Genomic DNA, 23,017 nt, shown 5'->3' with positions numbered 1-23,017 from the left:
TCCCGCGCGGAGCCCCCTGAAGGGCGGGAGGAGTCCAGCAGAATTCCCGAAGAGGCGTTGGGAAGTGATGGGGGCAAGCGACGCTGCCGTCATTGCCACCTGCCAAACGCCAGGGGCTGTTCTGTCGGTGCAGCAGTGGCAGATTCGGTACTGTCTGGGCGGGGTTGACACCCCCAGTCCTGGCTTTGCAGCTCCGCAGGGAATTCCACACCTCGCACCCCCGGGAGGCAGCGCCCGCTGCTCATTCTGGACCTCGAAGCTTGACAAAAATTACCTCAGTTACTTCAGGAGCGTCTCTCCTCCCTGTGGTCCCAGTGTGGCTCTGCTCCGTTCCTCTTCCAGATGGGAATGCTGGGATGCTCCTGTCGGAACTGGAATAGGAATTGGACATCCCCAGGGCCCCTGCAGTCCCTGGGAGCTGACAGATCCCTGGTTGTACCCGTGGCTCCACAGAGGGGGAAAGGTGCTGCTCGTTCCATAAACCTCAGCAGTGCCCAACATTGTTTTTTTCCATTAATATCATCATTTTCCATTTTCAAAACCAGAATTCCTGTTGATTCTTGTTGCTCTATTCAGACACTTCACTGTCAAAAAAGTCCGAGGAGATCCCTGTGGACACTGCCTGGAGAACTAGTTTTCAATTCCTCACATAATTTACACTAAATACAGATCAGCCATTACCTTTTAATTAGTATTTGCCTTTTAATTTTAAATTCTTCTTAGTCTGAGAGCTACTGTAATTCCTCTTCCCAATTTTATTACAATGCAGGGTATCCCACGTGACTCAAAGGGTTCTTATAAAGTTTTTTCCTAGTTGAAATCTCAGATTATATTTGTTATCACTGAACATAGAAATAGAAATCTATTTCCTGCAGAAATTTTAATTTACTGCTCAAAAAAGGCTACTATGGGTCATATGGTTTACAAAAAGAATGTGAGATAGAATGTGAATATATTAAAAGTGTAATTATCTAAACAGATCCAGCAATTACAGAAAATGCAGAGAATTAGGCAGTTTAGGAAACAAACAGCTGTAAATCAACCAAGTCCAAGTAGGTTGGATCTACCAGATAAAGCTCAACAAGGAAATGATGTGTTCAGTTGCATGGAGAAACAACAGAAACATTTAATCAGGGGCTAAGCAAAAGGGCTTTTAGAAAATGATGGGAAAAATTCAGGCATCAATCTTAGAACTAATGCTTTTAGTAAAATCATTTTTGTTACCTTTGCAGATGAATCAGTCAGTGACAAAGGCTTTTTACAGCAGGAATGGGAGCACCTCCACAAGGACCACTGTCATGAAGTGTTGAGGAATTCACCAGTACAAAGTGTCAGGTGCTGAGTCTGGACTGGTGGGACTGGTAATGAGAGTGCAGGGAGCTCCTATAAACTACAAGTGACCAAAAAGTCCCAAAGTTATCATGGAATGGCTGTGAACCAGAAATCCAACACAGCCATTAAGGGGACAGATGTGATCCTTCCAATGTAATGGCTCAGATTCTGTTCAAAGAAGAGAGGCAACTCTCACCACTGAAATCCCTGGTGCCTCAGCCACGAGCCACTACCTGGAATATCCCACTGTTTCTGGTCACCCCCATCCAAGGAAAATTAATTCAAACAAATCAATACAAATAGGATGACCAGGAACAGAGAACTTTGCTTTTGAGAGGAGAATAACATTTAATTTTGTCCAAGAAATGAAGGGTTTAAGTCTCTCTAAGGTCAACTGAACCGAGGACAGACACACAGCATTACAAATACACTGGCACAGACACTACAGGAAGCCCTAAAACTGCCTTCCAAGAGAAGTCATGGCCAAATCCCAAATATTCCTAGAATGGACCTTTGCTGCCAGTCTGGGCAATTACACCTCATAAACCCCGAGGGAGTGAACTCCCTGACTCAGTCCCTGCTCTGGCCAGATCCCCCAGTGACATTCCCTATGTTCCCAGCCAGCACTGAGGATCAGTTCCAGATGAGATGATCATTCTGCATTTTCTTCTTTGGAATTCCCCCCTAAGCTTTCCAAGTGTTGTTCTTGAAAGGAGCCCTCCCACTTACACTCTGCTACAGGGAGAGATGCAAAACATTCCTGTTATTTTTTTTTCCCCATAAACACATTGCACTATTTGAGGTTTTCATCTTTAAATTTAATTAAAGAAAAATGTCTCAAAGTGATGAAGCATGTCTGACTTCCAGCTTCTTTCAATGGCACAAGCCAGTGCAGTAAATTGTAGAAAGCGAGCTCAGTTAGAATTTTATTTTCATTTAAAATAAAAAATAGAGAGAAAACTCTCCAGATGTGAGGTCCTGTTAAAAAAGTGGCTGTTCACTTGTAAACAGAATCAAAGTGTTAAGAACACAGTTTCATACAGCTTAAACAAAACCACTTTTCTGAAGCAGTACAAGTATGTTACAACACTGTAAGAACACCAAAAGCAGAAAACAAAAGAATGGCAGAAGAATCACAAAACATTATTTACTAAAGTGATAAATAATTTACGTTGAATGTTAATAGCTCGACATTTTATTGCTCCAATGGTAACATGTTGACAAGGAAATGTAGTAAACTCTCAAAGTGGGACAAAAATAAACATCTCTTTATGGTTTTGCACACGGAGTTTTGTATCTAAGCAAGGAAAGCAAAGGAACTGGAGTTTGGAATTTATCAAAACCACACCAGATTTAGAAGAAATTTTTCTTCTGTTGTTAAAGCCACCCCTTTACAGCTGAATCCACACTTCCCAGGCTTGTCTGTGCATGTCTTGGACACTTTTTGTGTCCCTCCTGTGGTAAAACACCTTCCCAGGCACAGGTGGGGGATCAGCAGTAAGCTCTGATGCTCTGCCAGTGTTCCTTACTGCTCCAGTACTGCTTAGACACAAAACTCACTGATACAACCCAAATACTTCCTGGATAAAAACTAGAAAGGAAAGTTAGTGTCAACATGTTTGTATGTAAAATTAAACACTGATTTGGTAGACAGCTGCTTTAAAAAGTCTGCTGCAAACTCACCCTCCTGAGGTACCTGTTCCTTCTCTCCTCACTGCTGCTGGAACCAGCCAAGGCACTTCCTTTACCACTTCCACTCACTTTGCTGACATCAATCTCTGTTCTGTTGCTACAGATTCTTTCTCCAGCTGACAAACATCCTCCCTAAGCAGGTTTACCAATTCATGCTGATGGTTTTATTGTCAAAAATGACAGAATTCCCTGGGGATGTTTTTCTATTAAAGCAAAGAGCCCAGGCAAAACAGAAGCTGTGTAGGGAGCTCCCAGCAGCACTGAGAGCTGCCCTCACCCTTCAGTGAGCTGGGGATCTTTCAGATGCAACTATAACAACTGCTGCTGGCTTTGCATTCTCATGCAAATTCATCTACTTACTAAACATGAAGCTTAACGGAAATGGCAGTTTTGGCTCTCGTTCTTGACTAGTTTGCTTTGTGGCCACATGGTTCAATGTCTATTAGAACACAAAAGGGGAGGCCCATTCGTGGTTTGGAGAGCGCACAATTAATAATTAAGGACAAAGTAAAATGTACAGAATTTACATAGTTAATGTAAACTTTAATGTGCTGAAGTGCTCAAGGCCAGGTTGGGTGGAGCTCTGAGCAACCTGGAAGGGGGTGGGACTGGAGGAGCTTCAGGGTCCCTTCCAACCCAAACTATTCTGGGATTCCATGGAAAGGGCCTGTTCTCAAATGGAAAAGTATATTTGGAAAATACAGGTCCATAAAGAAGAAAATAAGAACCTGCTGAGATTTCTTGAGTTTCTCGCACAAAACCCAAAAATCACTGACAAAGCTCTGGCATAACAACAAGAAACTTCCATTGTTCTGTTAATTAAGCTAAGCTCCCTTCATTTTCTCCAGAAACTCAGGGAAGTCCAGAGAACTGGGTGTGCTATTTCAGTTTTGGTTTACCCTGTGTTTTTCTGCCATTATTTTCTCTGCTTCCAGTTAACACTCATTCCAAAAAAACCACAAATAAATTGGGAGACAACATTTTGCTTGGTTCTGTGCTGGAAATGCGAGTTGCAAGGTGCAGCTGACATTAAATTCAACCCACACCAGAGGTTTTTATTCATGTTACAAATGCAGTTCCACGCTCAGTTGTCACCAATCTACGAGTCAAGCGAAGCTCCTGCATGAAGTGTGCAGATCCCAGCCTGACCCTCCTCAGCTGTGCAGGAGGAACAGCACGAACTGTGCATAAAACTGGCCTTCTGTAAACACTGTGGACAAGAAATCTGACCTACTCCACGTATTAGAATGCAATGGTCCTACAAATACTGTGTTTTAATACCATACTGCAAACTGAAAGGATGCAAATACATTCAGAGGAAATCCCAAGTCACCCCGAAACTAAAAAGCCACTTGGGATGATGTTGCAGGGAGTCAAGTTGTGGCAAAGAAATGCCTGGACACTGGTGATAACATGATGAATATACGATGATAATATTCATCCCAACTTGCAGATACTCGGCCATCTGCTGGTTTTAATTATTTATAGTCAGGAAAGGGAGAAAATTCACACCAATCTGCATTTGCTTTCTATTATCGAGTGGTCTTGCTTAGGTCAGTCATTCCAGGAAGTTCTTCTACAATCACTTCCCTTCCTGAGATCAGGCAAACAGGGAAGTATCCAAAATAATACTGAATTCCACAGGGCATTTGTGGCTGTGCAGACACTGCCTGACTGCCAGAACACACACAGGAGCCCTTTCAACTGCTCCCCTTCCTCCCTCGGCGTGTTTGGAAATGCCACTGATTGAGATAAAATTCATTTCCACTGGAAAGGATGTCATGTCACTTATTAACTGTTAAAATGCTGAAGCACAATCACACTACAGTAACAGAGGTGGTACTTCAGCTTTGATTCGGCTCTTCCAAATTTTTCTCCTTAGGAATGAAGATCTCCAATTACGAGACTTTTTTTTTTTTTCCTTTACTTCAAAACAAAACCTGACATCCAAATATTCCTAACTCAGAAAGAGACTTTAGGGTATTTTTTGTTAAGAGTAGCTGCCACCTAACCCACAAATGCAGCTTTTCCAGAGGTGAAGAGATTTCAGCTTCCTCTTTCAGGTGCTGCAAACACCACCTGAAAGGCTTTTTTTCAAATAAAAAGACAGACAGGAATGCTCTGCATTTTTCATCCATTTACTAAACAAAGTGCAACTGAGCCCTACACATCTGAGAGTACGTCCAAACTCCTCGTGGCTTCCCCAGAAAACCACGGGGGGGGGTCTGTACAGTCCAAGGGACACGAGCAAATGGAACTGGGGGACTGTTGGCAAGAGAGTAAGAGCTATAATACATTCTGTAAACCTTGGCATACCACACTTGACATTATGCAAAGAGTCAATATTTACAAATCCAGAGTGGGTAAACGAATGTCGATGATGATTTTGCAAAGTGCAGGACAAACCCAGTGCTGTTGATTGCAAGTCCTATGCAAGCAGGTTATACTAAATCATCACTACGAGACAATTACCTGGACATTCCTACTGAGGGGTTCTAGGATCGGGACATTTAGGATGGAGCAGAGGATGACACGGCCTTAGGATGCACGTTTTGAGGACAGCAAATAATTGAGAAATTAATAAGGCAGCATGCTCAGAACAAGTTGAAGCAGCACTGATGTCAGATCCCTAGTGGCAACTCTATCAGTTATTATGTTAAAAATTCAGAGTGCAACATAGAAGCCTCGTTTAACATAAAAAAATGTGCAAATTGTTCTCTTCTTAACAAAAGAAAGTAACAGCGAGGAAGATATTCTACTGAAGAACATTTTAAGTCACAGCAAAGTAGACCATCTTCTTTCCAAAATCATCTACAAGGCACTAAGGGTAGAAAATGACAGGTAACATAAAAGACCAATGTTGTTCCTCAGTCAGGTCGAAATATGGGATATTTTGGTAAGAACTCTATTAATATTACCTGTTGAAGAAGAGGAAAAAGACAAGAACAGAACACAGTAACCAAGAGGTTCAAACCTTCAGCACAGTTTCCATGCAGTATTTGCTAGTTCATAAGACTAAACACATCTGAGACAGTCAGTAAGGAGGGAATGTTCCCCAGGGAAGTAAAGCAGAGGTTCCAGTTATTTGGAAATAGAGGGATTCTGGACGCCTGAATTTTTTGGGAGGACTATCTTTTCCCTTAAAGGCTACCCAAACTCCACAGCTATGTGTAAAGTGGAGGGGGGAGCAGCAGGATCACAGAAATAGCCTGAATTCTGCTTTCCTGAAAGGCCCCTCCCATTTCAAACCTTGTGAAATTTAGAGCTGGCAAAGAAAGAAAAAGAAAAAAGAAAAAGATCCATTAAAAAAAAAAACAAAAACCAACCAAACAAACCAACCCTACAAAAATGCAGTATTTCTGCCCAAATTCTTTGAATCAAAGTAATTGTGGATACCACTAGAAAAGGGGGGATGTGTTCAGGAACTGGGCACTGTGCTGGGGTGGGAATGAAGTGCCAGAGGGTCTCCCCCATTCCCAGGGACAGACCAAAACAGGTGTGTCTGCCCTGCAAACACAGCATTGTCAGGGAGCACAAACAGGTTTGTGGTGAGTGTCTGAGTGCCAGGATGAGCCCTGGCTGCTGCTGATAAAAGTGGCCTTTCTGGGTGTGCCAAAGCCAGCTCTGTTTGCCTGAGAGACCTTTCTGCACAGGCTCACTCTGGCAAGTGAAGGGTTCTCCCTGTGAAACCCCAGTGATGGGGAAGAGCAAATTAGGAACAGAAATAATACTTACATATTCCATCATATTGCTAGTTTCACATTTCCTTTTACTCAGCTTCCAGTGCAAACCAAGCTAAGAAAATAATTAAAAAGGGATTAACATACCACATAACACAGCCTTGCTTGGGTGAGCAATGCCACAAGCATTAGCAATGCTGAATTATTAACATCTAGAACACTTGAGGATCAGTATAAAGCATTATAAAGAACAATATTATTATCATATTATTACAAGAATTATAACATGTAAAATTCCTTCATGCCAATATTCTTAAAGCTGAAAAAAACCAAGCACTCTGACTTTTCTTACCTTATGATATAGTCTGTTATTTTCCCATTCTAATAACTTCTGGATTGATCTTCTAGTCTAAAAAGTAGAGTCAAAACTGTATTATTAATGGTTCAGTAGCCATGCAGAAGAATCTCAGTATGACATTTCTGGCTAAGATTAATTTATAAGAAGTTAGTTTTAGATAAGTAGAACCAAGCAAAAGAGAAATTATCAATAGAAATCCCACCCCTTTGACTCCCCACTCCAACTTTTTTCAAGAAAGGAAACCCTCGTGGGTTTATTGTTAACTTGGGGCTGCAAATCTCCCAGAAATCACATAGACAGGAAGAGACCCCTTGAATTTGGTACTTTTACACACCACAGGAAAGGAAACAAATCCAAATGTCCCCCATTCCCTTGGCCAAACACTGCACTCACTACAGGTGTTCTCCTGACAACACAAAATTTCCAACCATGCAATTTCCACTGACCACACATCATTTACACACCTGTAATTCCCAGATTTTGCTCCTGTAATTGTGATCTGAACCCTGAAAAACTCTCCCCACCCCAGAACTCCAGCTCACAACAAACCCTGCTTGTATTTTCAACTCTTGGCTACCCAAGTAGGACCCTCATGTTCTGCTCTTCCCACAGCTGTGGGAGAGGAGCTGATTTTTGGAGTTTCAGTGATTTTTAAGGTCACAAAAAAGGCCACTGTGGTGACCCTGCAAGGTATGCACAGAGTCCCATCACCAGTTCCTTTGCTGAAGGCAATAATGGCAGGTGAGCTGCAGCATCTCACTGGGAAAAGATACAAAGGGGGAATCCAGCCCTGCTTTGGGAGCTGCTCCACACAAAGCTACCCTTGGAATTTAGAGGGATGTGCTGTTTGGGTGCCAGCTGTCCCAGTTTCCCACTGCAGCCCTTGGCTCCCTCTCCCTTTGTTGCTGGGGGCTGTTGTTCCCAGCAGTTTGCAGACTGGAGCAGTGCTGATCCCACAGCAGCGTGGTGGCTCTTGCAGAACACTGCCCGAGGATATTCCATATTCCATCCATGAACACCATGATCAGCTGGAAAACTGGGGCTGCTCTTTCCCACCTTGGGGCTGGGGCTGTGCAGGGCTGAGGGTTGGACTCCCTGATCCTTGTGGGTCCCTTCCAGCCCAGCACACTGGGGGTTCTGTGAGTGATTTGCCTCTTCCTCACCTGGGTTTCCTTCCCTTTTCCTCCTTCCCTCACTAAACTTTATCCACAGAGCTACATTATCCTGATGTTTCCTCTGTGATTCTGCCCCCCATCCTGATCTGGGGGGCAGGGCTGTGTGAGGAAGGGTCTGGGGGGAGCTCAGGGGCTCTCTGGGTTCAACCCAGAACAAGCAAAAATGAAGAACCACCTTGTGATTGTTGGTGCTGAAATACAATTGACACCCCCTGAGCGAAGCCCCATCGTTTTCCTGCTCGGGTATCTCGTATATGTTCTGTAGCCTTGACAATGACATTAACACTGCAACATCCCAGGGGCATTTATTTTGATTTTCACTGGCACAAGAACGTAAAATAGGGCTTTCAAACTGCAAATACGCCACTTGCACATCTCATTCCTTGGTTTTGCTTGTGGCTTGTTTTATTGAAAGATCAGAAACGCTGAAAAGCCAGAAGGATTATTTTTTAACAGATTTTACTTAAGATCTTTTCCTATAATTAAGTTAAAAAATGTAAGAGGTTTTTTCCCAGTGCACCTAAATAATATTTGCATTTGAGGATAATAAGGTTTTACAGCTGCAAGTCTTACAAACTACATAACTGCAAAGAATATCATCACAATGTACCTATTTATGTACCTCCTAAACATTTACTGCTGTGAGAAATCAATCCCAATGGAAAGCACAGAGGTAATTAAGGTCATATTTACTTGGTAATGCTGAAGTGCTTTTCAAAATTACTACTTTAGACCTGATTGCAGGAATGGTCAGTTCTCTATTGTGGGGGAAGTCTTTCAACTTCCCAAACAGAAAAGGAATTTGTGCTTGTTCTTACTAGAAACAGCACAGTAAAACAGGGCAGATGGAGCACAGCTCTGAAATGTTATGGTATCTGTTGTAGAAAAAAAAAAAAGACTTTTAATTTTAAAAATATTTGGGGGAGGGGTGTGGAGAGGAGAAATGATTTTCAGTCCAGTTCTGGCAGTCTTGGAAGGTCAATGTGTCCAGTTCTGCACTGATTTAACTCGATTCTTAAACCCTTGGAGGTCCGAGGAATTCAGGTTATGAGGTGGAAGCAGCTATTCCTAAAACTATTAATTAACTAGTAATTTGGTGTCACTTCATTAACAAACACCTTTTTTCTGTTTTCTAAGGAATGGAAAGCAGAATAACCTTTTGAATGCGAGTGAGGCCAAAGAAAGGTCTGGAAATCAGGATGACATTGTGAAAAGTTAATTGATACTGTTCTTAGTGATGCTAATAATTGCCAACTCAGCAGAATGAGAAGGTGAAGCAGGCACTCACTCTTTTGTTAAGACAGACTACAGGCCAGAGGCTGCAGCCCAGGGTGCAGCAGCAGCACAGGCAGCCACACAGCAGCCACTTGACGTTGACAGGGAGGTTCTTCCTCAGACAGGCGTTCACTCTGCTGATGCTGGTCTTGAACTCCTCGGGGGCCACCTGCAACACAAGGGCTGCACCTCAGTGGAGAGTGCACTGAACCACTGCCTGCCCTGCAGCTCCAAATGGCCCTGCAACATCAGCCAGGCACAGCTGCACCCACCTCCCAGAGCAGGGAGCTGCACCCACCTCCCAGAGCACGACCAGGATAGGTCTTTAGGACTCCTAAAGTCCCTTCCCTGGGCAGGCCCTGCCCAAACTTCATTAGGAAGCTGAGCATGGTCAGGTAAACAGCCTCATCTGAGTTTATTGCACCACTGACAGATCAATTGGCCTGACAACACAGTGGCCCCCAAAGACAATTAGAATTGGGACCCAGTACTGGCTCCACTGGCCAAAGCCAGGGAACAATGGCAGAGATCTGCTTCCCAAGGGAATGTGGGGAAAGGAGTAGCACAAAAATGGATAATATCGTCCACATTCATTTCACACCAGTGCAAGTCTACACTGGGCCTGGCTAAGGGGGACCTCTGCCCACAGATAAACTCCTGAAGTGGTTCAGACTGACTTGGAGCCACAACTTCCCTTGTGGCTGCTTCTAAACTAGGGAAGCCTGGAAAGGTATATACTGGATTATATTCGAGAGCACTGCACCTTGTACAGGGTTATGGATAAAGCTGAGCTGTTGAAAAACAACTGATTTAAAATAAGGACTACTCAGCAGAGCTTAGTCAAAATAGTATTTTCTATAAATTGCCACTGCAGAGTCACAGTGGAAACCCCCATTTTCTATCAGAAGTAAGCACACTTCTCCAATAGCAGCATGTTCCTTACCTATTTACATACCCCAAATCCCTCATCTCTCTACAGGCTCTGTAGAGCCAAGTATGGACTTGAGGCACTGACTGAGATGACACCTTTAACTGTAACACAGTCCAGGGGGAAAATAATCAGCTCCAACTTCAACAGACTTGACCAGGCAGGCACAGCTCAAAAAATACCAAAAGCAGGAATCAAAAAATCTTCCCTAACCACTTGTAAACTTTATGAAAAAAACCCACCCTGGAATGAGTCTGCACACAAATCTGTGCAACCACACAACCCCCCAGCCCAGCTCTGTCCATCTGGGTCTGCAACCCCAGCAGAAGTGTTAATTTAGTGACAAAGATTCCTTTGAGCAGGAGCAAAGCCCCGGGGCAGGAAATGGAGAGGACCTGCTGCTGCCTCCTCCTATTCACCAGAGCCAAATTCCTTAAAGCACTGCAGGAAAGGCAGCAAATAAATCCAGCATCTGTTTCCTGGCCATTGAGGTGGCCAGGCAGCAGAGGCAGGGGCCTAAGTTGGTAACATAAGAACGATTTAACGTTGGGGTTGTTTTATAAATACAAAGTATTTATTCTGCACTAATACAGCCTGCCTCCCTCCCACATTAAATAGGCTGCTTTGGTTTACACACACAAATGTGGCAACTAAAAACATGTCTTTATCTATTTTACAACAGACACCTTAGTTTAGGGAAAAAAAAAAAAGAGAATGGCAATAAAACCCCAGACATCCTTCCTACTTCTTTTCAATGAAAAAAAATCCCACTGGAATGTGGAAAACTGGCCTGGACTTGCATGTCTCTGAAACAAGGTTTTACAGCCCCCTTTGCCAATGCCAGCTGTCGTATTTGGGATGTCACAAATAGCAGCTGTTGTATTTGGGATGTCACAAATACCAGCTGCACATGAGCAAAAACATTTCATCTTCAGTGCAGGAAAATGTTTTGGAGCAAAGCACAACTGGGCTGTTGTTTGCAGTGACCTGTCCAGCTGCTACAGGCAGAGGTGCCTCAAAGGAAATGGAGAGTCTTACATTAATTAGCATTCCCCACCCCTGAGGAAGCTTCCACGTGCCCCTTAGGTATCTTTTGGAATTTTAGAGGTATCATTCTATCTGTTTATTTGAAAGATAAAAAAAAAAGCAGGTTTTTTTCTTGACCCATTAATACTTTTGCAATGGAACCCCCTGAGAAAAGAGAATGTCCCCTTTTCCACTGGACACAAAGTTTGCTGGACCTTGCCATGATCACCCCCCAACCCCAAATCCAGCTGGACAAACCTCCCAAAGGCCACAGAATCTGCTTTAGTTTAACAAGAACAACCCTCATCATCAGTGATGCCTCCAGCATGGAAAGAACTCAACCAGATTCTCAGATCCCAGCTGGCAGAAAGGTGTGGGCCCTGACGAGAGACCACAGGGATGGGGACATTCCCTGTTCCTGGGGCCATTCCCAGGGAGTCCCTGTCCACAGTTTGATCCTACTTTGTAAGAACAATGTTGAAGTACTCTCCTTCCTGCAGAACAAATGGCTACACTGGAAACCAACTCTGGATGCCAGAGAGGAACAGAACATTTCCAGTTCAGGAATGCTGCTCTGATGATTGCCTTCCCACAGCGTTCTGAAAGCACCACTCCCACCTGCTCACTCCCCAAGTACTTCCATTTGAAGAGAAACCTCTTGGCTACAACAGAAGATGAAATTACTTGAGATGGTTTTGGCTAATCCAGACTCTCGGATTATTTCTCCCTTTAGGAAATGGAATCACAACAAATCTTTCTGTCACTTAGTGACACATCTTCATCCGAACTAAAGGAACTGGTGGCCAAGATAAGACTCATGTTGTGACAAACAGAAGTAAGAAACAGTTTGTTGCTCTCAGTTTACAGCTCAGAACAGTTAAACTTTGTTACACAGTGATAAGGAACAAAACACCTGTAAATAAAAGAACTGCTCTAATTTAACAATAAAATGGTATCTAAATCAAAGTCACCAAAGAATTTTGTTGATTTTCTGGCATAACTTTAAATCTCACCTTTCCTGCAGGTACAGCAGCTGAAAGGTGGGTATGAAATGACTAATGGATCTCAAACAAACAGAGAATCAACAGCACCTCCTGCACAAAGAAAGGTCCCAAGAAAGGGCAGTTTGAGTGATTCTGGAATCTCTTGGAGGGTTGTGTCTGGCTCCTGAAAAGCCTGAGATAAGCACAAGGCTCCTGGCTGTGCAGGGCACCTTGGGAAGGGACAGCAGCTCCTTTTAGGCCCTCAAGGGAGGGGAAAAAACAAAACACATAAAAGGAAAGGAGAGGGTGTCATAACATTTTACAACAGGATGCAGAGGATCCACAAACACAGGAAGAGAGCAAGGAAAGCCCAGCAGGCCTGATCTTTCTCCTTCAATCAGCAGGATCACAGGCCCTATCAATCACAGGCTGCAGGGGGACCACAATGCCCAGCCCACCCTTTATGGCTCCCATTGCACAGTCCTCTCTGGGCAGGGCCCTTTTTGTTTGAGATCAGAGCAGGGAACTCCACTTTCTCCCTTAAGGTTCACTGCCCCCACCATTTTCTGGTCACCTGGAGCAGTGGGTGCTATTGTGCTGCACACAATGAAGAGCATTTTGTTAAAAGCTACTAAGTGCTTGTTTTAAAAGAATTAATAATCCTGTAAAACTGCAGCACACAGAATTTAAATGTAACCAGAATTTAAATGTAGGCCAATGTCCAATGACGTTATTAATAACAATGTAATTATATAATATTACATTAATACAAGTTAAATACTGCCTTTCTATTAAGTGTAGTTAAATCTTTTCTTAAAACCTTCCCTTGAAAAGAACACAGGTTGAGAGCCTGGCTCAGGATTTCGGAACAAGCTGAGCTTGTGTCTCATCCTGCAAGATGAAGATGAAGTCAACGTGGCTGAACTAGCCAGGCCCAATTTCTCACCTACCTGGGCTTTCCCTTTATTATTTTATTGTCTGGGCTCTCTCCTCCAGGAAAGCAAGAACCACCTCAGTTAAACACTGCAGATGCAGTTCCAGGCTGACTTACAACAGCTCTCCAGGCTTCCCAAAAACTGGGAGACTGGGAGGGAGGGGAGATGGCTGAAGAAGGAGAGGTGCTTCTGATTTCAAAAAAGCAAATGAGCAGAGGGTTTCCTATCATCATTATGGGGATGGGCACACTGAGGGGCAGGAAGCTGAATAAGTTACTGACCCAACTCAGTGGGGCAAAAACCCCCAAAGTTTGGGCTTCTGGGACAAAGGTGTAGCTGGATGCTTTTCTCTGGTTAGGATTTTTATTGTGCATTGGACAGACTATCATCCTCTGTTTAAAAACCTGCCTCTTTTACATCTGTATTTATGAAAAAGGAAAGCAATACCAGAGAAAAACCCATCAACCCCATCTAAGGGCTTCATCTCTTACACTCCATTAGCAGAAGGGATATATTATTAATATCAACTCACAGTGGACAGCAAAGCCATTCCTGTTCCCAGATATTGTGAATAAACTGCCATTGCCTTAGAGCAGCTGAGCACTAATGCAAGTCCATAGTAAACACCTCAATCCCAATTTGTTAATATAAACAGTCACACTGCTATTCATAGTGTTTGATTTCATAAAAATGTAAACCCCAACATTTTAAGAACAGAAGAAGGCCTTAAAGCGGTGTCTCTGTTGACTACAATGCTGATTATTGTGAATTATTTAGCAGGGTATTGGAAGAAAACCTTCTTACTGGAAAAAACTACTGTATTTTCACTTTTATAGGGATTAAAATGATTGACTGTCTCAACCAGAGGAAGCAGTAGATTATTTATTTCTTGCAATTCATGAAAAGTATTAAAAACCAGAAGAGCCACAACTGTGGTTTTTAATGTCTTCCATGGCAGTGCGTGGCAGGCAGGGAGAAAAATGTGTTTACTGCCTTGTTTCATTGGTGTTCTCCCCTGACAAAAGGGAATTCATTTCCTTCCAAGGTCTTCTTGCTCAGAAAGCCCCTCAAATGCCCAAGATAACAGGGTATCAAGACTCTCAGCAGAAGCATATCCCCACACACGTCACTCCTGTGTCACTGGCACATCCACACAGCAAATGCCCAGCACAACAACTGCCTCTCTCCTCTCCTTGCTAAATTAAATCCAAGCAGTCAACTCAACTTGAAATTAAGCTTTTGTTCACTGTCTATTTAACAAGGGGGGGACAATCAAGAGGAAAATGTGACAGGCTGGTATTAAAAAGTGTAGGCTTGTGGGGTTGGGTTTGGTTTTTTAATACACACAAGAATATCTTAGAGAGAAAGAGATAAAAACAAAGAACCCAATTAAATGTTAACATTTCTCACTAGGGATTTTCTATGGGCTTATTTATAACAAACTACAACTTGAGTAAAAGAACATGAAATTTTTCTTTCCAAAAAAAAAAAAACAACAACAAAAAAAAAAAAACCAAAAAAAAAAAAAAAAAACCCAAAACCAAAACCCCAACATTCTGTGGCTTTCCAGTGCTCAGCAGGAGCTGCCCAGGAGAGCACAAGCCTGAGCCACAGGGTGTGTTATCCCAGCCCCCCCACTGCCATCAGCACTGCTCCTGTCAGCTTGAGGGACACTCTGCAGCAAGGCCACAATTCCCAGGCTGCACAGGTGCTGCAGCTCTTTGGGATGGCATTAGAAAAAGTAGGAAGAGCCAAGCTTTTTCCTCACAGATTCTGGGAAAGACACACAAAGGGGATTTAAAATGAAACAAAGAGAGCGAAAGAGCAGGAAGAAAAGAAAGAATCCAAGAGAAAAAAGAATTAAAAATGTTAAAGTCTAAAAAAAATACAACAATGAAAAGAATTTAAAGCCATAACTAAGAATTTTGTGAGGATTTAATTAATAGGTACAAATTGTTGTTTCTCAAACCTGCATTTAGGTAGGTGACAGGACTCCAGAGAAAGCAGGAGACTTGTCACTATTCATTTTCAGAACTAAACCACTGTATCTCTGAAAATCAACTAAAAACCTACTTAACTTGTAGATTTAACACTACACTTTGCTCTGTAAAGCTTCAGACCAAACAGATTGTCTTCCAGAGATCTGTCTAAACACACACTCAGGGCTTGTCAGACACTCCAAAGAGAGGTGTAGTGTCTGAACTCAGCAAATTCACAGCGGAGGGAGCCCCAATTCCAGGTATTTACACAGCCAGGTGAAGTCAGTCCTGCTTTCCTGGCTGTTGCCTGCATGGCAACAGTGGGGTTTTTGCTGTGTTTAAACTGTCAATAATGATGGCAGTCACTGCAAGGCTTTGTTTTCTTGTTTCAGAGTGCACTGCAGGGACTGGTCAGCAACCAGCTGGTTCACACAGGCAGAGTTAACAACCTCTAGTGGGGTCATGAGCATGGATCCAACACAGAAACCACTGGGTGCACTGCATCTTCCCATGGAAAAGAACAGTTGAATCTCACACTTACCTTCCCTGTCAGAACAGAAGGAAATTCTGTATCAAACTTGTTGCTCAAGCCAAACCTTGAAAACAAAAGAGACAAACAAAATATATTCCACCTAACTTACTTTGTTTCCCTTAATCAAAAAATGTTATAAGATTTTTTACTTTAGAAAAAAAGCAAACTCTTCATTTCTTTTGCCCTTACATTCACATTATGCCATGAGCTTTCCACCTCAGTTTATATAAGGTCTCCTGTATCATTTATAAGGTCATTTCTAAGACAGAGAAATACAGCTTGTTGCCTTATTTAATAACTCCAAGTCCCCCCAAAAAAGTAAAAATTCTGTTACAATTGGATGGCAGGAAGTTTCAGTCTTTGCTGTCTTTACAAAAAACCCTCCAGCTGTTAAATTCCAGTTTTACTGTGTTCAATAATCCTTTGACTCATGCAATTGTTTCACATGCAACAGATGAAGCTCGTTATGAGGAACCCATTCATCATCATCATCTTCGAAATTTATAACCATCTGGGTTTCCAAAACTGCTTGGGGCTGAGTTAAAACTGTCTCATGCAAAACATATAAGAGCCTCCATGAAGAACAGTTTGACAGCTGTGAACTTTAAGCAGATTAAATCTCAGGTCTGACTGTGGCTGCTCTTCACTGCAGCGTTCTGGGCTTCGAGCAGGAGGGGTTCATTCCAACCAGGGAAGCTACAGGGAGCTGGGATTGCTTGGAAACCTCTTCCCACCAGCTCCACAACTCCTGAGCACTCACAGTTTGGTGATTTAACAGAACCCAGCAGCAGCTGGCCCTCAGCAGCTGGATGTTTGAGCAGAGCTTCATGTCACAACTGCGAAGTTAAATACACAGGATATCAAGCCCACCATTGGCTCTGCTGAACTATCTCCTGAGTGTTTAACAGAAGACAAAAACCCCAAGGAAGAGCACAAATACGTTTGGTGTTGATGTATTACTGGAGGAACAAACCTGGAAAGTACTTGCTCTGGTTTGGGTTGGCAGGACTTAAAGCTCAGCTGGTTCCACGCCCTGGGCAGGGACAGATTCCACGAGGCATCAGCGCCCAGCACTGCATCACACACAGCCCTGGGCACCTGCAGGGGCACAGGGCCCCAAAACTGACCTGACACCCTCAAAACAGGTCAAAGCAACCTTAAAGAAGAGAGAGGCACAACAGAAGAACTCGTGCTGGCTTTAGAAATCCAGTAAGCTCATTGAAATGTTTGCCAACAACACCGGGGAAGGCCAAGCAAGTTCTGCAATGAGCAATTTCTCTCAGAGCCTTGACTCTTGTCAAGAGCATCATATTGGAGCACTGGTTGTGTAAAACATGAAAAAAATCCACCAAAACAGTAAAAATAATGAGATTTTAGGCAAGCCCAAAGGTTGCTAATATAGCACATTTCCATTCTCTGTGAATGTAACCTGCCAAGTCAGCCTCCACATTCTGTAGCTTTTCTTTTTAAGCTGAAGTCTTCCAAGTTTTGTAATATATATTTAGTTTTAAGGAAGCTTGAAAAGCAATGGAGTAATCCTTTCAATCTTTAAAAAAACTGAGAAAAGACTAACAACAGGAAACACACACACAAGGCTGTTTTGAGGAGCACAGGCTCCTCTGGGCACCAGCAAAGAAACCACCTGAAATGATGCCAAAGGAGCAGCAATCAGACAACATAACAAAAGAACCTCTGGAAAGTCCAGGTAATACTCAGAATTATTCACTCTACCCATGTAACATCAGACTAATTCCACTAAATCATTCAAAGGGCCACCTCTCCCAGAACACTGACTCTTACAGGGGCCAGGAGACAGCAAAAGAAAGAAAAAACAAAATAAAAAAAGCAAACACGTGCCAGCAGTGCCCCAGAATCCTCCAACAACTCTTAGTTCAAACACTCCCCAAGCCACAGGTAGTGCCTTTTATCTCACTGATCACATGTGCTCATTAAAATCCCCACTGCACCCCCAATTTCCATAAAGAACAAGATAAATTAGTGCTGATTTCGATTCTGATTCAGAATGCAGGATCACCATATATTTTATTACGTTCAGTTTGAAGGTAGATGTCATGTAACATGTTTAACACCCAAAACTTTCATCAGTTGCCAAAACATTCCCTTCAGCTGCAGCACACCCAAGAAACCTCAGCCACAGAAAGGCAGCTCTCTCACTGACACCTGCAATGGCTACAGGGATGTGAAAGTTGTGATCACCCTGAACACAGGACTGTGCCACGCTAAAACACTGCATCTGGGCAGCACCACTGATGGCCTCTGGAACACTTTCACTGCAGTGTCTCTAGGACTTTCACAGACTGCTCTGTGATTATTTACCACAGCTTAGAAATATGAAACTCCTGCTAGGTGGGGTAGGGGGTGGTGATTCAAGAACTAAATAAAACAAAGATGTGAAGCAGGATGTTATACAGTTGTACAGCTTTGCAAGCAGCTCTGTGAAAGCACTGAAGCGTTATTAGAATATTTAATGGAAAAAAGGTTAAGATTTAAACTCTTGATCAAGAGATAATAAACTTCAATGAACTTCCCCTAACACAGATTAGTGATCCAGCAAGATCAGGCCTACAAAGCCTCCTAAAATTCAGTGTATTTAAAAATCCCTGCGTCAAATCAATTCCAGTACCTGTTCTTAAAGTCCCTGAAAGCACCAGTTGGTGGTGACTTATTTCTGGGCCAGTTCTCTGACTCCTCAGTGAGAGCTGCCCAAAGTGGAACGTTCAGAAATTCAGATCAGTCACCCACATACTTGGGTTGCACTTTTCTCACTGCATGACAAGTATCTGGAAAAGCAAGGCACTGCTTCCTGCAGGCTGGAACAGAACTGGGATGACCTCACTTTGCAGCTCTGTCCCTCCTTCCCTGATTTCATGTCTGGCATCAGACAAGTGCCATCACCTCTTCTCCCCCCATCGGTGAAGTGAGGAGAACACAACTTCTCTGAAGGAGCTGCAAGAAGATACATCCCTAAACCCCTCCAATCACAGACTGAAAGGAACCCTGAATCACCAGCTGCAAACCCCACCTGCAACAGGTCCCACAATACGAAGTTCTGTGAGTTCACAAAGCAGGACCTCAGGTTTCCTGTGCCCAGAACATTTTGGGAAACACCCTCCTATCTAGAAGGGACATCTTTACAGGTTTTAATTTTGACTTAAACAGTGCTTCTTTCTCCTCTCTCCCCTGCTGGATAGGCAGTAATCAGCCTCACTGGCCTGCAGCAGCAAAGCTGCTCAGTGAAGCTCTCCAGCTGCTCTGCCCACACCTAATGCAGGTTCCATTTACCCTCCCTGGGACAGAGAGCTCAGGTCCCACACACTGCTCTTTCTGAGGCATCAGCTCAGCTGTGTCAGCATAAAGAGGAGATTCATCAAGAAATGAATAAATAATAAGTATCCAGGTAAAGATGATATTTGTCAAGAGCCCTGAGCTGAAATCCCCTGGAACAGCTGGCATTTCTCTTCCTAATTTGGGGTATTTTCCTGTGGGGCCAACAGAACTATCCAAGAGTGTCCTTACCCATGGATGATGTTTTGGGAAATGCAGTTTGGTAAGTAGTGGGAGCCTGAGGTCACTGGCTCTTTGAAATATGCAGGAGATGGAGTAATATCAGATAACAATCAAATGTCATCTCATCACAACTGGCTCTTCCCTCCCTTCCCCAGCTGATGACAACAAGCTTTTCATCAGCACCTGGACTGGGGGGCCCTCCCCCAGAAACCAGGGTGGAACATCAAAAGTTAACTTCCAGCCAGAACCAGGAGGTGTGCGGACTTCAGCAGGAATCACAGGCTGGATACCAAGGGCAATACTGTGCTTAATGGCTATTCCATGACCTCATTCCATCCATCCACATGGACTTAATGATATGGAAAAATCACATAGGATAAATAAAACCTTATAACCAAGTTACAGTTTGTTTACTGCTCTGCTGCTGAAAGTTATTGTCATTGTTTTGCTGAGCAGATGACTCAGTCCTCACTAAAAATGCCTGTGTTGAGATATTTGGATACACCAAGCAGAGTCCCACTGACTATGCCAGAAACAGCAAACAAGGGGTTTATAACTCATCAAAATGGAATTTCAGAAGCAAAGGCATTTGCTAGGACCTACTAATTTCTCTGTGCTAAAAATCAAAAGCTTTCCGAAAACAATAAATATGACTGAGAGCTATTTTTTTCAAAGAAAGAATCTTGAACAAGATGAGAATACATTTTGCCAACCACTTGCACATACATTCTCTCTGAGTAAAATAAAACAAATACACTTTTCATGGTCACTCTTACCATGCAGAGGGAGAGCTGGGTTAGCAGAAGTCAGTGGAGAAAGCAAGATCCTGCTAAATACCCCGGGAAGATCCTCAGTTTATGTTTAGTCCTGTTGGATACTGCAGAACAGCTCTGTCAGGGAGAGCAGCTCACTGACGAGGGCAGAAGGATAAAAACTAGCACAGAGTTTGAATCTCCCAACTTGGGAGTTTTATTTATAAGAGAACTGTACATGAAAAGCTGAAGCAGAAGATGACCCTGGAATTTGAGAACTATCCCTTCTCTATACTCCAAAAGTATCCAAGAAAGGCAGTGTCAGCTGAAGAACAGGAGGCATCTGAAACAATGGGAACAATGGCTTTATAAAGATAACTGGTTCTCTTTAATAGTGCTTGGCTTGTCAGGACAGAAACTTTTATCAGCAGTTGTTCCAGAGAGGTTCAGAAAACAAACACAATTTTCCTGGCTGACTATCCCACCTCAGTAACTGGAGCAGGCTGATTTCAAAAGCATCTGTGTGACCAAAAAGTGGCAGAGTTCAGCACTGATACACACTAACCACAGACTCCGTGGGAAGCACAACAGTTCCCCTTTCAGAGGGGAGCTCAGATTACCCACTCCAGTGTCCAGAGCTTACTTGCATGTTATTGGTAACATCCACTAACTGGTTTTATTAGTTTAAGGAGATTTAAAAATACATCAGGAGGTGATAAAAGCTGCCTTCTACCACGCAGGTGGGGATACCTATTACAGGAGGAAAGCTGAGAGGGGTGGAGAAAAGGAAAATGAGTTGGAAGGGGTTCAGCTGAGGTGGCTGCAAGGGTAGCTCAGGATTTCCACTGACAAGTACTGCTTTCTTTTGATGGAGACACCCCAATTCTGGGAGATGCTCCTGCCCATCCCCAAGAGGTGCTGGAGCCAAGCAGGAGCTCTGAGGAACATCACTGGCACACAGAGAGCAGCACAGAGGACAAAGCAAACAAGTGTGTAATGTTTTTCCAGAGAACTCCTAAGAGGGGTCCACAGCATTCTGACAACCCTGCTTGTGTTCCACCTCTCCTTCAGTGAGGCCACTAGCTATGTGGGGTCAGGGCAGAGGAAAATTCCATCAGCACAGCAAATGCACTGTGATGCAGCACAGTAACCCCCCACTGGCACCAGCTCCATGCAAACCTGAATCAACCTTACAGGAGAACACAGCACCACATCCAACACTGGTTCCCTTGGGATGGGAAAGCCTTCTCCACGCAGTGCTTTCACTGCAGAGATCACACTGCACCTATTTACAGAGAGAAACCTGCATTTTATGCCATCCAAACACAGGGCCAAAGCAACACGAGATGGGCCTCTGCAACACAGAACCCTCAGTACCTCCCCTCCCTGCCACGAACATCAGTGTAACAACCAACAGCTCGTTAGGGATGTGCTTGGTTCTGTTAACTCTTCTGCTTACAGGAGTAGGAACGTTTAAAGAGATCCCTACGAGGAAACATTACAGCTGAGGAAACATAGCTCGCTCATCTTCTGTCCAATGCTGAAGTGAGCAGCAAACATTCTGGCTCACGCTGTGTTCCCGTGATAAAAACACCCAATCTGAGCCCAACTCAAAAGGAAATTTGGAGCAGATGATGCCCAGCCCGGCGCCGAGCCTGCTCTGCAGTGCAGTGAGGGGGCTCCGCTGGGGCACAGCGACGTGGGCTGAACGGGCTGCCCGTCCTCGCAGCGCCCGGACTTTGCCTTTTATCGAACAAATCGCTTGGGTAAAGCGGAGCCCCAGGGAGGGCCGATCCACCTCCGCACCCAGAGCCAATTCCCGCTGTTCATTCACGGCCGGGGGCTGCCTGGGGATGCGGGAACACCGAGTCCCGCGTTCCCAGGCGCTAGGAGCACAGTTCCCCGCAGGGAGCGGGTGCCGGGGGCGCAGGGCAGCGCGGCCCCGCGCTGAGGGGCGGCCGGGGCCGCCAGGGCCGGGCACGGAGCTGCCGCTGCCCTCACGCTCCCGGCGCTCCCGCCCGCCACGCCGGCCCGCCACGCTGCCCGCGCTCCTTCCTTACACGGTGATGTGCCCGGCGCCCCGCACCGCCACGGGGTCGGGCGCGTCGCGGGGCCGCGGCAGCTCCTGGCTGCGCACCACGGGCTCGGGCTCGTCCTGCTCCTCGTCCTCCTCCTCCAGCTCGTAGATCGTGTCGAAGTCCGCCATGTTGGGCAGCAGGACGCTCATCGCCGGCCCCCCGCCCTCCCGCCGCGCCTGCGCGCCGCGCGCGGGGGGCGGGGCCGCGCCCGGGCCATGGCGGCGAGAGGCGGGAGCGCGGCGCGCACGCGCCAGGGCGGGCTGAGGGAGAAGGGTACGACACGGAGTCAGGGGTTCCACGGAGTGCCCTGTCGGTGTCCGTGTCCCCGACACGGTCTCCCGAGAAGCGGTGCTCCCGTGGAGGTGGCGCTCCCGTGGAGGTGGCGGGGGAAGAGGGGGGAGCAGGCCGACTCGCGGCCAGTCTCGGTGGCCGGAGAGCGGCCGCCTCGCGCGCTCCTGTTCCTCCCCTCAGGCGGGCCGGGGGGTCGCGAGCCGCTGCTGAGGCAGGTTGTGTTCGCCGGTTATACCCAAGCCGAAATAACCTCGCTGATTTTTGTTTTCAAACGTTCCGTCTAAGCCTTCGGTATACAAGGAACTCGATTACCTGTACTATCGTCAGGATTTATAACTCCCGCCGCGCCCCCCTCAGGTTCGCGCACGCCTTTCCCGCCCCTCAGGGGCGCCGAGGGCCGCGAGCCGGCGTGAGGCGCTGCTGGGGGAGATTACACTTGCCGGTTGTAGTGAAGCTGGAATAACCGTGTTGAG

The 23,017-nt window shown here is 44.9% G+C and overlaps 1 protein-coding gene across 1 annotated transcript; it reads right to left on the bottom strand.

Moving 5' to 3' along the window:
- Positions 1-2,128: 2,128 nt before the first annotated feature.
- Positions 2,129-22,456, bottom strand: CHIC1 (cysteine rich hydrophobic domain 1). Its single transcript, XM_050310658.1, has 6 exons — positions 22,236-22,456; positions 15,905-15,959; positions 9,526-9,681; positions 7,057-7,113; positions 6,760-6,819; positions 2,129-5,942 (listed from the first exon to the last, which is right to left on the bottom strand). The coding sequence occupies exons 1-6, from the start codon at positions 22,400-22,402 to the stop codon at positions 5,892-5,894; spliced, it is 546 nt and encodes a 181-aa protein (XP_050166615.1). The 5' UTR covers positions 22,403-22,456; the 3' UTR covers positions 2,129-5,891.
- Between the last annotated feature and the right edge of the window lie 561 nt (positions 22,457-23,017).

Source organism: Myiozetetes cayanensis, unplaced genomic scaffold (assembly GCF_022539395.1).
Source record: "Myiozetetes cayanensis isolate MyiCay16 unplaced genomic scaffold, myiCay2020 scf15, whole genome shotgun sequence".
In the NCBI taxonomy this organism is placed as follows: Eukaryota; Metazoa; Chordata; class Aves; order Passeriformes; family Tyrannidae; genus Myiozetetes; species Myiozetetes cayanensis.
This window is presented reverse-complemented; position numbering and strand designations above follow the sequence as displayed.